Consider the following 15686-nt stretch of genomic DNA (forward strand, 5'->3'; position numbering starts at 1 on the left):
CTAGGTCCTACTCCTGTCACTACAGGCATTCAGCTTCTGCAAGAGATGGGAAGATATGTACTTGTGTTTTACCAACCTTAAGTTGTGATCCCACATAGCACTCTCACAAATGCTTATTTTAAATGTATCAGTAGTTCCAGTGAGTTAGAGCATTATGAACCAAAAAACACTGTGCTCAAAGAAAGCAATCCTAGCAAGTGCTATGTGCTGTAAAGTATAAAATTCCACTGGATTTAAGATGTATCCATATTTCCTTGCTCTCAAGCCAGGACATGACGTTAACCATGTTATTTGAATTTAAGAGACATTAGAACAGGCATTCACTCAGTGTGTTCTACATATCCAAAAGCTGCTGAAGTAACACTGTACAGTTTATAATGGAGCTGGGGGGATTCAGTGACCAGTCAGCATTCCAAGAGCTACCAAGTCCTTCTGAAGCCAGAGAGTGACAAATTTATGGTGCAGATAGACTGAAAAGACCTTTCACTGATTTAGACAGTTGCACATACAATATGCTGACATATCCTTCAACATGCTTCTTCCTACTGCCATGGCTGAGCGAAATAAAAAGCACATTTTACTAGGAAGATATTTTTGTTTGTGGTTTTGGGACTTTTGGGGGATTTTTGTGATGAATAGCCATATAGTACTCTTCAATTCTATAAGTCATCTCTGATTAAAACAATGTCTTGTCTTTCCTACAATGTGCCCACGATTCATTGAGATTGACTGAGAAAGTGCAGAAACAAACAAAGGCCATGATGATTTTATCTACACACAGAATTAGTTCAGCTCAGACCAAGGAGGTTTAGAAACTATAAATAGTACAGGCATGTCTTTGCTCCTGGAGTCTCAAGTAGTACTATCTTACTAATTTCTGTAAATGTCTATTTTTTTAAGAAAGAGCACTCCTCCCTTCCTCATACTATTTTTTGGCGCATATTAGGTCAGTCTTTGACCCATCTTGAGGCTTCAGGTGCTGAAGAACATGCAGTTGCTCTCCTTTCCTTCAGACCATGTTGACGTGGACTCATTCACTTTGCAATCTCCACTCTGGTGTAGATTCCTTGGACCCTCATCATCAGCCTCTGAGAGGCTGCCCAAAGGAAATACTGGCCCAAGTTAGTTTTGAGACTGGGCTGCTACAGAAAGAAGACAGTCTCTTTTGTCAAAGTGATTATTTAATAGTCTCAGTCTGGAATGAATTACTGATGTGCTCCAATATTTTGAACTGTTTGTAGGGCAGGACATAAATACAATAGGATGTACAGGCTGGGTAGTCAGTGGATTAGAAGAAATGCATGGAAGAGTGAAAATCACCACAGCAAAGTCCAGTTAGTGCACAGGTGAACAGAAATAAGGATTAAACACAAAGTCATAGAATCCTAAGAAGCCCATTGAGCTGATTTAGCAAAGGTTTGCCTCAAGCCAGTTTAAGTAATTAACTGGATGTACTGAAATTATTTTTGTCAAGAGATATGGTCTGAATACAAAGAACTCTAAATATTTCAGGGAGATTGGACAAGGAGACAAGATAAATTTGAGTGCTGAGAGAAGGGGAAGGCAGCATGAGCAAGCCTTTCATTCCAAAAATATGGCTAATCTTGTAACAGCCAACCAGCCTCAAGTATCTGAAAGCTTATCTCCCAAAATATCGCTTCTAAGCACACTGGATTAGCTGTGTTTACTATAAACTTTGTTACCGGACAGATGAAGGCACTTAGGACTGCATATTTCATTTTGAATATAAATAACTCTTTAATTAGCACTTACTGCTTTGTAATCTCACAAGCTGTAACAAATACCAACACTTCTGCCTGAAATACCTTCTTTTTAACAGGAAGAAGTGCCTGTAAAATCTTGGTTACTTGTGTTTGCCTGAGCTAGAAATGTAGATAATTGCCAACTAGAAGGGGGGCTGTTCAATCTGTCACCTGTTGAGGAAATATTATCCCAAAATATCACAAAGATTTAAAACCAGAAATTACTTAGATAAATGGGGAAGTAATCCAATATGACTTTAATAAATCAGGCAGACTCTTATTTACAGAAATCCGAAAATTTAATCCCTTTTGAATGAGGTGGTTGCAAAAAACAATTTGCTGGAGTGAGAAATCAGGCTTCTACCAAATTACATTAAGAATTCAAATATTGGATGTCCCACTTCAGTGAGAATAGGTAATTGTATGGCTTTCTGACATACAGGAAGAATGCTGTTTAAATGCACAGAGTAAATTTTGTGAAGTAATTTAAGGTCATATCATACACCTCTCCTGGGAGACTTCCATCGAAGTTTCAGTTTTCTGATCTGCAATTTATGTGCAATTAAGCAAAACAATGTACTTTTCTAACCATCTAGCTAAATATAAGCTAATATGAAAATAAAAGCCATCAGAAAAAATACTGCTCTATGATCAAGTGATTTAAAAATCAACTTATATTAAAAGCTTTGTTGTATCTATTTTCTATTCTATTGTGTCTTATATACTATATAAATGTAGCTTCATTAAAATGAACAAATGTTAGTCTTGGAATCCAGTAGGCATGAAAACAGATGGCAACGAAGCTAAAGAACATCTGCATCTTTAGGGATTTTAAATCTCTTATTTGCTTGTAAGTAACAGTGACAAATTGAACATTAAAACAAAAAGTGCAGTTATCTGAAAAATCAGTCTACATCAAAGATGTCAAACAGTGTGATTCATAAAACTTTAAAGACAGTAATTATTCTGAACAGCCTCTTAAAGGGGAAAAAAAAAAAAAGGGGGAAGAAAAAGAAAAAAGACAATGAGTGGAATTTCTAGAAGCAGGTTATTAATTACAGCCAGTGGCAAGATGTGCAAAAGGACTATCCAAAGAGAATTCCTGGCCTGAATAAAAGGAAATGTTGGAGAACAGAGAGGAAAAGTGCTGAAACTGCAAAAGGCCCTGAAGCCCTTCTCTTATTGAAGCCTAACTATGTGACAAAGCTACCAGAAACAAATGGCATCCCCTGCAGCAAAGCTTTATACTATGGAGAGAAAAAAAAACCCAGCCTTGTAGCTGACTTTATAAATAGAGAAATAGCCTACAGTCTCCTTTCAAATTCTGTCTTCAGGTTCACAGTTCTTTTGTAATTTTTTTTTTACTTTGCATATTCTGTCCCCACTCAACTCTGTCAGGTGCCAACCTACCACAGGAAAGTTAAATTTGCTCCTTCAGGAATTCAGGTGCAAAATTCCTTGTCCAAACCATACTGATGTAGATGAAAGAATCCTCCTCTGATTTCATCAGGCTATGGGTTACATCCAAAACCGTCAAGCTACACGTGAAGTGTTACTTGAGAGAGAACAAAAGAACACTTGCAATATAAGCAAGAGAAAGAAGGCACATGAGACTTTAGAACTTCAACTGCTCTCCGATGGATACATTGAGTACACTTGGGGAATTTACTTCTCCTCTGTGTCTGCAGTTCCAATCTGCCAACGAGGTGGTGACTCTGTTCAGTTCCTGCTCCTCAAACAGGTTTGTTTTTATTTCATTCAGAAAGACAATGTACTCACACTGAGCATGCATAACTGTTTAGCTCACTATGGAAAATGTTGATTTTTATTTTGGAAAGTATTTAAACATCACACCCAGAAGTTTCTACCAAATTATATCTTTGGATGGGATCCAGACTGGAAAATCTAACTACACAGCAAAGAAAAATTCTGGACTGTTATCAAACATACCATGAAAAAATCCCCAAAATCCAGAAACTAATAGGCTCAGGTAAAGACAAGGAGATGTGGTTTGGGACAAATGAAAGAATAAAATTTAGTACCATTTTACCTTAAGGCCAAACATCAATCCTGGTAAGACTATCTCCAACAGGTGTGCTAGTATTAGGAATATTCCCCCAAACTGTTCAAAGACTGCCACAAACCAGATGAACTCTGCTATATCCACCTGTTCATTCCAGTTTCAGTAAAAACCTGAAGTTACCAAAGACTTATGGCTGAACTAATAAAATATGTTACGGGACTCTCAGGAAAATCTACTTAAAATTTTGAGTATAAACTGTCCATGGCTTATTCCAGTGTGTTTGACTTGCCTTTACCTGTCTCTCATCTAAATTTTCTTATCTACATAATATAAATTATATGAGATACATACATAGGAAGGATATAAAAAGACAGAGAACAAAACCTTCAGGTCATGAAAGGCAGCATTCTTGATAATGAAGCTACAGGCAAGTCAAGTAATTAGATGGGTCATGCACTTAACGTCAAACAGGAGAACAAAATTTATATGACTTGAACAGATTGAGAGCTCTGTGAAACTGGAGCAGTATGAGACCCAGCACTGGGATAAATCGTCTTCTTTCTGAACAAATAGGCTTGAATTTGCCATTCAGAATTTCACATTCTTCAATCAGAATGTCTTGAATTTCAGATTCCAGGGACCCAGTAGAGCAGAGCTCCCTTTACAGACAGTGGAAAATATGTCCTTCAGAGAGTGATCTGGGCTGAAGATGGAAGGAGTCTTCTTCCAAAAATTAGTCATCTGCCTTTACTGAAGGAAGGGAATGCCTGATAATTAGTTTCCTCACTTGGATATATACAAGTACCTGAAGTCAGTAGCATGACATATTGTGACCACAGCATTGATAACCACAGGTTGAGAGCTGGGAAGGGCATGAGACCAAAGAACAAAGGTAGGTCATCACCTTAGAGAGTCCTTTAGAATTTGGAATCCTGAAACATCTGCATTTACAACAGTGTACTTGATCAACAATAGCAAAACTGCAAACCATGGCACTTTTTATAGTAAATGTACTGACGGGGGAAAAAAAAGACAGGAAGATAATTTAATCACATGAGGAAACTTCCAAATAAAAAAGTCATTATTCGCCACTCTTACAGATATTTGAACATCTGAGTCAAAGCACTCACAAGTCAGGAACTTTGGATTAGCCATAGGAACTTCACTCCAATTAACTCTGCAGGTTTACACTTCTGAGCCAGGGTGTACTGACAGTGTCTTATGCAATGAGTATCTCTGGCAACTAGAATGACTTCCAGAGTTTGCTTCAGAGGTTGTGCAGCTGCATTTCCATAGTCCAGTGTTTAAAGATCTGTGTTGACACTGCAACTTCTTTTTCACTTTCCCTGAGGCTCAGTAAAGTTCAGTCACACCTCTTTACACATAAGCATATCTTACATATTTTTGCTTCATCTGTAAATCATGATTTCCCCCCTCAAAATACCAATTATTGAAACACACCCATGAGGGACAGAAATGTACAAAACTTCCTATACTTATATAACCCTTGCCAATGAGGAAAGTTGGACCAAAAGACCTGACAAATCCTGATGTTACATCTCTTAATCCATCACAGTTAGAAGCAGATACTCTATGGAATTGGCTTGTCTCCAACACATCAGCCCTTAAAAATGAAATCATCATGATGAGCATCTGCTTTTATACATAATTTGAAAACTTCCAAATGGCACATAATATGCAAATATCAAATTTCGAAGTCCAAGAGGAGTCGCCTGCTGAAAGACTCACAGCTGCAGAGACAGTCAGTGGGCAGATGAGGGCCATTGTTCTTCTAGGGATAACCTTTTCAGAGGGCTTTTAATCATTATCATGGAGAAATCAAGGAAAAAAAGTATTTGCCATGGTTGACATTGTGGCTAGGTAATATTATAGTGACAAAGGAGGTATGTAAGCATGTTACACACAGTAAGTTAAACCTTGTCTGGAATGAGTTGCCTCCAGAACTGGAAGCAGGATAGCTGCACGAGCATGGCTCTGAGCCCAGACTAATTAGCCCTGCTGAGAACATGTTAACATGGCTATTTGGCTTCCGGGAGCCAGCTAGTGTGGCTAAACGGGAAAGCAGGATACTGCCAGGACAGCTCCAACAGCTTTGGAGAGAGATCAATTATCTACACAATATAGAAATACCAATAATGATAATGGGCCAGTTATCCCTAGTCACAGCAAAGGCATAGCTAGACTATTTCCAGGACAAGAAAAACACCTCTTAACTTTTACATTCAAGCAGCCCCATGGCAAAGCCCACCGGAGACTCTGGACTTGCAGCCGCGGAGGAATAGCTCCCTCCTGCCATTCTGGGAATACAAATCGCTTAAAGCACCAGACAGGAGGCAAGGTCATAGCCTTGAACTCTGCTGATGTTCATGGCTTTGGAAATAAATTACATTACCCAAAGGTGGAATGCAGGGTGTGTCCAGGGCTCTCGACTCAAGAGCTCTTAAAATGATTACATTCCAGTGTGCTTAGAAAGTACAGTTTAACCAAGAGGGCTGTGCCTAATTGCAGTATTCTTTTCTCCAGGTACAGCTCGGTATATATAGGGGTGGAATGGTATTCAAAAAAAAAAAAAAAAGGAAAAAAAGACAAAGAGCTCGCTTGTTCCCACTAGAACAAAAGCTGCTTCTGGATACCGAACACTTTGGGAAATATGGGAAAACATCAGGGGCCGAAGTCTGATTTCTTGGCAGTTGAGGTCTCAGAAACCAGGCTCTAAGACTGCATGCTATAACTTTTGCAATACATCACCCAAACCATTAAAGAGAAGCTTGTAACACAGCAAATGCAAACCACTGTAATAATAAACAGGATTTTCATATTGCAGCAGAGAGACTACTGCTTTTGGCTAATTTCCACTCCATTCCAATAGGATGAGGTTGTAACTATGAAAAGATGTGTTTCTATATAGATAACACACAAACAAAAGCTCCAGCAACTTTCTTCCCTCTTCAAAACCTTTTCTGTGACTCCTCCAGGTTAGATTTTTACTTCTCACTTTATTTGAGAGGGGAAAATAGGAGGGAAAATTGGATCTTTTCTAGGGCTATACTTGTACATATATGAGGTTGCCGATAAATAGAATTACAATTCTGCCATCATTTAGTGGTGGATATGTACAAAAATGTAGCTGACTTGTTACTGGACTGCACAGGGCACAGTGCATGGATGCTGCAATTGTATTTTTTTTCCAAAATCTTGCTTAATGTGTAATTACTGTGTCCTGTCTTTACCTGATGCAAAGCAGTTCAGCATTGTGGGCTTGAAGACAGTGTAGCTGTAAAAGCTTAGGCCTGCATTTCTAGAAGTAGAAATAAATGGATCCATGACCTTAAGAAGTTAAGGTTTGCATGATCATTTAATATACGTGTGTAACTGAATGAATTTTAAAAAAGAAATAAACTTTGCCAGCTAATCTTCAATAGTAGTTTTTCTTTTTGGTTATGCCCTTGCATGAAAAGAAAGCAAATAACCCCAAACATTGCAATTTATGTAAGTATGAACATACCGTAAGTAATATCAGGTATTGCAGACAGGGCAATGATACTTTTTCTGCCTCACTCAAACCAAAACCAGGAAATGCCATTTGCCATGATAAATGACACAACTGGTTCTGAAAGTGACTGTTGAAAGCACTTCCTCCCCAGTGCCAGTGATATCCCTCAGTGACACAGAGCAGATGACGTAAACCCCAATGAGTGGTGTGCAGAGCTGCAGCGTCTGCGTTCTTGCACCACAGGCTGCAGGACACTGGGCACGAATGGTCTGGTGAACAGGACAAGTGACAGCTGTTTGACTCTGGGCAAAGAGCTGTGCCAGCAGGAGCACTGCAGTCTTCTGGGTCTGAAAGTAGCTGGGAAAGGGGAATGCTTTCCAGAGAAGATTTTCCCTAAGGGAGAGGATCACTGAGAGACCATATTGTTGAACCCTTGAAAATTAGCCAAATAGGCTGCATTGACTAAGCTTCTTATTAAAAACAAAGCCTATTCTAATTTCAGCATGTGTTTCTGGCATTAATGGACATGAGCCCTAAGGCACTGTGAGGTAGGGAGCAATTGAGTTCTAGTAGGAAAAAACTGTGTTTACACCAAGCAAATTATTTCAGAAGTTGCTGAGCATCTCCCATTCACTGTTATTCTCTGCTAAACAGGGAAAGGGGGCAAAGGCTTAACTTTGTGCAGTACAGGTCCCATTAATGAGACAGTGCAAGTAGAAATTATCAGGTGTTGCAATCAAAGGCATTGTTCCCATGTCAGAGACAATTGAGCACAGCAGATGTTTCATACCACAGCACAGATACAAAATATTTCAGTCCATAAACAGACAAGGCTATTTGCATATTTTAATTTGTATTAAATACTCATAATAGTTCTATATTTATTATAATAATTAGCAGTATTTTTTTAATTTGTTGATAATTAAGACAAATATAAAAAACCCCAAGAGTCTGGATTATCAAAATAATTCTGCAACCAGTGGGAAGTGCTCAGTAAATAAAGAAGACAGTGCAGAACTATTAATAATAATCACCGTGCTTATCGGTTTTCATTGTTTTGCTTTGACTACTAAAAATAAAATTCATGACATTTTTCCTGTTAACATGATTACTCTACGATTTCATTCTCATTTGAGGTATGATTATACACAGTCATTAGGATTTCCTTACAATACACTTGCTTTTATTATGATAGCTTATCTCCTTTTTTCTCTAGGTAAAGGATGCTGGGGATGTGTAGCCAATATATCTTAGTTTACTATACTCTCTCATGTGCCTTGGCTTGAAAATGTTGTCTATCAATTTCTCCTAATGCATTAAGTGCTTTCTCATAATCAGCAAATGCCATGTCTAGCAGCAAATCATGTATGTTTGCATTTCCATTCTGCCATTAATCACACTGCTGTGAAATACCCAACTAAAGATTATCCATTCTTTCGTCTAGCTAAAAACCTACTAGAGAACTGATTTATGGATGAATGTTTTGTTTTCTTAACACTTTAGGTCAAGGACAGAAGTGTGAAATGGCTGTGGCCACTGAAATCTCAGTTGGAGCTGGGCGTTAGCTGGACTGCAGAGCAGTTGTAGATCTACACATCCATACACTTGTCACTCTTTGTTTTTCAGAGTGTGGCCACAGCTAAATGAGCACTCTTCTCCCACACACATCTTATTTCAGAACACAAATGCTTTTGTTCATTTACTAATTTTCAAGTTTCTCGAGAACATAATTTTCACTGCCAGCAGAGTCACACTGCCCAGAAAATGGAAGTCAGATAAAGCTTATGAACAAAAGATCATAGAAATGTACCTACTTGTGTGACTGCTGTGGTGTTGCTGATACCTAAAAGAACATTTGCTCAAAGCTTATGTTTACTATGTTACTAATATGAAGGCAGCTTTCAAATTCCATTTTCCTGACTTTTACCAGCGATTCCTGAGGATCTCAGGACAGGGCGGAAGCACTTATACTGACTGCTTCTGTTCCTACAGAAGACAGGAATAGAATGTCCTAGGGGACAGGGGAGTGGACAGAGAGTGTGTTTGACACAAAAGTCTACAGACACTTCTGCCACTGTGGCTAGAGACCTCAGTAAATCCATCAGGCTGTTAAACAGCAAACTACACTGACTGCTGTCTTCATGTGCAGGAACTGTTTTTTCTTTTCATTACCTTTTGAGGAGGCTTCTGCCCTTGACAAAGATGCTTCTCCAAGAAGAGCACAGTTCATATAAGCCCAAGTCTGTATATACCATCAGGGCACAAACCTTCCACAGGGGGCAAATCCAAGCATAATGAAGGAGAAAGTGAAGGAGCAATCATTTAAAGGAGGTCAGGCACCAGCCAAATGAACTTTTTACACTGCAGCAGACCCGGGGTCTGGCTCCTCCTGGTCAATGGGTCAAGGATTGCTCTTCTTCCCAAGGGAGGAAACCTCCAGGCAGATGTGGATGTAACTCAGAAACTGTATACTTTCTTAGCCTCCCTTCACCCCAGCTGGTTATCAGGAATGTGCAGAAACAAATGACTGACCCCAGCTCTCAGTAATGCCCAGGAATGATGTACAGAGCCAGGCTGAAGGGATGGGTTTGCATATCCACACATTCAGAGGGTGCTTTCCATAAAACTCCAAATACCTTGCCACTGTGTACACTTTGACACATCAGTCCTTATTGAAAGCTCATGAAACAAAGCAGGACATCATTGCATTTCTGAAGGTCAATACTTCATCTTTTGGATACAGCATTATAATTTATAAACATAGTACCTTTTTCAAAATAGGTACACAGTCAATATCAAGTTTATGTTTTCTACAAGTAAATTTCAGATGGCGTTACTACTCTGTGTCCAGAAAAATTAATATGTAGGCTCATTTGGGTAACAAAGTGGAAAACACAGTTCTCACAGAAATAAACCAAACTTGTTTAGTTTCTATATTTAAATAAAATAAAAAGATACAGTCCTCACCTTACAAACTCTCCCAACTCTGGAAAGGATTGTCCTGTCAGATGTGCCACTATCTTGTGATATTTCTCGAAAAAAGAAGTAGATTTTATCATCATCTGGGTTGTAGGTATCTGGGATAGGAAAAGTTCCAATGAATTTTGCTCCTAGAAAGTAAAAAAAAAAAGAAAAAAAAAAAGGGTTTAAAAATCTGAAGAAAAGCCTTAGAGCTTGCTTTTAAATCTCTGCATTTATGTTGCATCTTCCAGTGAAATGAAAATATCATTATGTAGATACGTAGTAGCAAGTTTCTTACTAACTCCAAGTGAAAACCACCATGAAGTCTGAAGTATTTACTCTTAGGCTGATGTTTTTGTGTATATATATATATATATATACTTTCAAAAGTATGCAGCACTGGTTATCATTCTCTGTCTGAAAATAGAGTAACTCTCAGTACAAAGTATAGCCTACATGAATCTACCTTACTGCTCTTGCCACCAAAAGGAAGCTAAGTAGATTTTCTGAAATCACCTGGTAGAATTTAAATCAATTACTCATTGCAGAAGTTATGAATACAGAAACACACTACTGTTTACTAGAGAGAGCTTGCAAAGGAATGTTTCCTATGTATCTCTGATACAGCAATCTGACTACATCTACCAAATCCAACACAGTGCCACGCTGGGGTTCCCCAGTTAGCAGAGCAACTCCAAAACTGGCTGGTCAGTCTTACGGACACAGTTCCCTGTGCTTGAAAACAAACTGGCTATATCAGTGTAATAGTTTGTTTGGGTTATTTAAATCTACTTTTGCAAGAAATGCCTTGTCTTGACATGCTGGGCCATTATATTATTCCTGGTCTCTTCCAAGGCAAGCTTGGGTATCTGCCTGCATCTTTCAGGCATGCTTACTGGGCCAAGATATTCTTCACTGTCTTCCCAAGCTCCCTCATCCATGGTCTCTAATCCTGCTCTACCTGCTCACTAGTTGAGGGCTTTTGTTTCCAGTGTTGGGATTTTTTGGTTTTTTGCCTTTAAATTTTGCACTAAAATCAGAAATTGAAGCAATCCAAGGGTCCCTGATTGGAGAAGAGCAGGCAACAACACTGCCTTGCACAAGTGAACCAGCTACTTGGGCAGTGATTTTTGAGACATTCCCCAGTGTGCTACAATAGATGAGCTCTTCTGAGGGCACTTGGATCAATGATGTTTTTCTTTAAACAGAAGTGGCTATACAAATATAGTGCAAAGAGACCCTTGACTCTAAAATACATTCTTTCAGCAATAAAATACACAGTCTTTGTCCCCCATTATCAGGTAGGCTGCAGTAGAAAGCAATAAGGAGGGTGGTGTAAGAATGCAGAGCAAACAGAGCACACTGTTTATATGGGGGAATACTATTATCAGCTTTCAATGTATCTTCATGCCTTTGTCCTTTTCATAATGATTGTTACTTTATATTAGCCTTGAGGAATTTTCACCATGAACTCTACAGTATACAAAGAAGAAAAATAGAGTGCTTGATTCAAAAGTTTGCAGTCTGAGACAAAGGGCCTGAGACAAAATGGGATGTGTTTAAGTGCTCAGTGTGCACCTTTGTGACAGAAGACGAAATTTATGGGTGAAAACAGCCAGTGCTGCTTCCATTTTAAACCTTTTGACACTAGAGAATGATGTCAGCAGAAAAAATGAAATGATGCAGTCATCAAGATCTACAAATTTAAGTCAGGATTTCAAAATGATCTTGAGGAAAATATTCAATTACCCCTCAGGGCCTGTAAGGCTACTTTGAAGATTAGATCTCTAAGCATGAATAAATACATAAATATGCTTCCAGTATTGTTTCTTACACATGTGGTTAGTTAAATAGCCATTTAAGAAGAAACCTGTGAAATACTTCTATACCACGTTTTTGAAATTCACATCCTTTTTTTTTTTAATCCACATTCACCAAACAAAACACTGAATATATGGGGGGATTAAGATTAAACTTCAGTGCTTTACTTGGCAAGCCAAATGCAAAAATAAATGTCTCAATACCAATTCCTGGAACAGATTTAGAAGAATCTCTAACAAATTAAAGGAACACTAATATTTAACAGTTTTAAATCACAGCTGAAAACACTGTAGTTGCAAGTTAAATCCAAACAAAAATACATTGTAAAAGATACAAAGTGAAAACAATTAAATGGAAGAGATTATGATCTGAAAAGCACCTTATGTTCTGCAAGTGAGATCTTGGTCTCATCTTTTCTAACCCATCTATCCAACATACAGAAGAACATTGCAACTAACTGTGAATTAGGCTTTTGGATTCTTTGCATGGGAGAAAAAACTAATGACGATGATTTTAAACCACCGTTTGTTTTCTCATAGACAGGGCTATCCCCCCCACTATTTGCTTCAGCAGAAGATTTTCCCACATTAAGTTCACAGCTAGATTGTATGTAACCAAAGTGAGGATTAAGGGCATCATGAGCTCTGGCAATAGATGGTACAGGTGTTGCTTGCGCTTTTTTCAACATGCTCATGTGGCCTGGTGGGAAAAGCTGATACAGCTGGTCCTTCACTGCGGGGTTTGTGTTGGTCACCTGCTGGTCATCACCTCCTTCTGAAACCAGCAGTTATTTTAGGCAGTGCATCCTACGCAGAAGTTAAGACTCAGAAAAAGGCGACAACAAAGGAGTGGTTGTCCCAGTACATGAAGAAATGAAAAAGCAACCTGAAGCAGTGGGAGGCAGCATCTCTGTGTAGTTGGACTGCCAGAAATATGTGGCATGACAGAATGCAAAGGACAGTGCTTACCTTATTTACCATAACCACCTAGAAGTCAAGCTCCTAAGCCATTCTAAGCCAGGTTTTCTCTCAGGGAGGGAAAAAGTGGCAATGAATAATCCTATTTTAAGACAGATTCCTACAATAGGTGGGGTGTGTCACCCTCTGGAAGTGCCATCTCTCTCAGTAAATTACAGAGGCAAGCAAAAGGACTGAGCTCAGACAGGATGCTAGCTTTTGCCTTTTAGAGCTAAGGGAGCTGAATCCCATCCAAAGCTCGCAGGATATAAAGAACTCATTGCCTGCAAGACTTTGCCCTGGAAAAGACGGCTAAATTGCTATAAAAAAAGTGAAAAGGGAAAAAAAAAAAAAGAGTTGAATGAAATTCAAGGAAGCCCTCGTTCCAGCTATGGCCTTCTCTTCCTCAGAGGGAGGGAGGAATGTGCAGCTGTTCAGTGGATGCCTGTGTGCAGGGCTGGTGGGATGCTCTCCCCTGCCCACGGGGCTGGCACGGGGCAGACTCGGTTCCAGTAGGCGGCTTTGCCATCCGGAGAGGGGCCACCAGCCCCACGTGCCCATCCCCAGGCGAGGCAGCTCCGGTGAGCAGCTGTGGGAACGCCTGATTCCCCAGCCCTGCTCCCCTCTGCTCCAGTGCCACCCTTGCGGGAGTATGAGCACGTGTGAGCCTGAGTCATGGGAAAGATTAGCTGCCTTCCTCCTTTTCCCCTTTGTGGAGCTGCTATTCAGTCATTGAGATTAGGACATGTCTTAATTAGTCAAGATAGAGATGCCCTGCAAGGAACTGGAAGGTATCCCACACATTTTTCCCTCATGCTTTGTCTTTACCTCCCTTCCCTCAGGGAAGGATAATTCTGTTTCCAGAAACAGAGTAAGACTGAACTTTAAAAATACTGAGGTGCATTACAGCAAAACTTCCTTGGCCTTCTGGAAGAAAACAAGCTGTACATTTTATGCTTATCCTAAGTAAAACATGAGTCATGCATGGTAATAATTTATTTTCAACTGTATAATTATTCAAGCATGTACAACTTTTCCTGGAGGTCTAACACATGCTTGGTAAATGGATGGTAGATTTAGGGAAGAGGGGATTTAGATGAGATGGGAGTTTTAAACCTGAAATCAAGTAAATATTTTCTTTATACCAATATTGGCTGAAAGCACAAAAGTATGTAATTGGTAACATTACATAATAAACTAGAAATATATTGGCCACCCTATGGCTTATTGCAGAAATGATGCTGTCATTTGAAGTTGCACTTAAAATTTTCTCTAGCCTTAAAAGCACTGTGTCAAAATATTAAAAGCACCTAGTTTATGTCTATACCTCTTAGTATAACACTGAATGGATTGTGTTTGTGAAGTCTTAGACAGAATTGTGGCTGTAGGGTTTTATATGGCTGGAAACGAGGTAAACCTGAAGAATATATGGGGTCTTCAGTGTTTATACAGTGTGAGGCAATTTTCACCTCACAGTCTAGCACACTAAAGCTGTTTTTCAGACCCAGACATATTAATATACTGTTCTCCTTAGAAAACTTTCACAAATACAGATGCTCTAAGTGAAAACAGAATAACTCATGAATCAATCTAAAAGAGTGAGGAAAGGCAGACACCCCCCACCCAGTCTCCAAACTAAAACATCTAAACATTTCTCAAACTTACAGTTTGCTTGTACTCTTCCCTTGCCTCAAACTGCTCATGAAGAAACAATAACAAGAGAAAGAAATGTTTGGAACTGGATTTTTAAGCTACAAGTTCTTTTGGACTAGGAACTGAACCCTGTAATACTCATCAAGGTGGATCTATACTAATGGTAACACCAGATGCTCCTTAGGGCCAAACCACAGTAAATCTCTCTTTTTAGCTTATTATTGCATCCCTTAGGAAAGCAGCTACCCAGCCACCTTTCCATGCTGAGCATCTGCAGGCCACCAGTGATAAAACTGGATATGCACTTGCATGGGTAATTAGATTTAAAGAACTGACTGCTGGAAGGACCCATCCTGGTCCATATCACAGTCCAATTCTGGTCTGCAGGGCACAAGGGGTGTGTGGAAATGAGAGAGAGGAGACAGGAGGATGGGACAAGAAAGATTTTGAGCACAGGAAATGGAAGTGGGATAGGTCAGCAGAGTCAGATGGGACATTCTTCTGTCACCTATTTGGAAAGGTAAAAATTACTTTTAAGTGGCTTTTCCTTTTCCTCCTCATCTCATAGCAGAAATCCTGGGGTTATGGCACTATATCTAACTAGAAATTTAAGGCAATAATACAGAAGAAGAGAAGGTGTAGGGAAAATGTATTAGGAAAAAAAGAACATTTCCTCTTGTTGAAGTCTCAAAGAGTTAAGAGGCAAAATTATCCTTTTTGGAAGTTGTCTGCTGGGAAGACAACTTAACCCTGCGGTCAGCAGGCCCTGGCTTTACACTGCACCCATAATAGTTACACAGGCATCCTGAGCCAGGGCCAGTGCTGCCACATCTTTAAAGACAGTTGACAGCTAAAAGGGGGATGCTTTAATTGAGCAGGGTTAGCTTATGAGTGAAGTTTTCCATGTTACTCTGTGTGTGGTTTGAGACTGGCTGGGTGCAAAGGCAGCCAGTTTTTTAGAGGGTTTACTAGCTCACAATGTTTTTAAACGGGCA

General features: G+C 39.4%; 1 protein-coding gene across 1 annotated transcript in view; it reads right to left on the minus strand.

The window, feature by feature from the left end:
- Positions 1–15686, minus strand: part of SEMA3D (semaphorin 3D) — a 134773-nt gene that overhangs the window by 40661 nt on the left and 78426 nt on the right. Inside the window, exon 8 of the mRNA XM_032106293.1 lies at positions 10268–10410. Coding sequence (XP_031962184.1) covers positions 10268–10410 — 143 coding nt within the window. The remainder of the gene's footprint in view (positions 1–10267; positions 10411–15686) is intronic.

The sequence above is a fragment of the Corvus moneduloides genome, chromosome 4, assembly GCF_009650955.1.
Source record: "Corvus moneduloides isolate bCorMon1 chromosome 4, bCorMon1.pri, whole genome shotgun sequence".
Classification (NCBI taxonomy): Eukaryota; Metazoa; Chordata; class Aves; order Passeriformes; family Corvidae; genus Corvus; species Corvus moneduloides.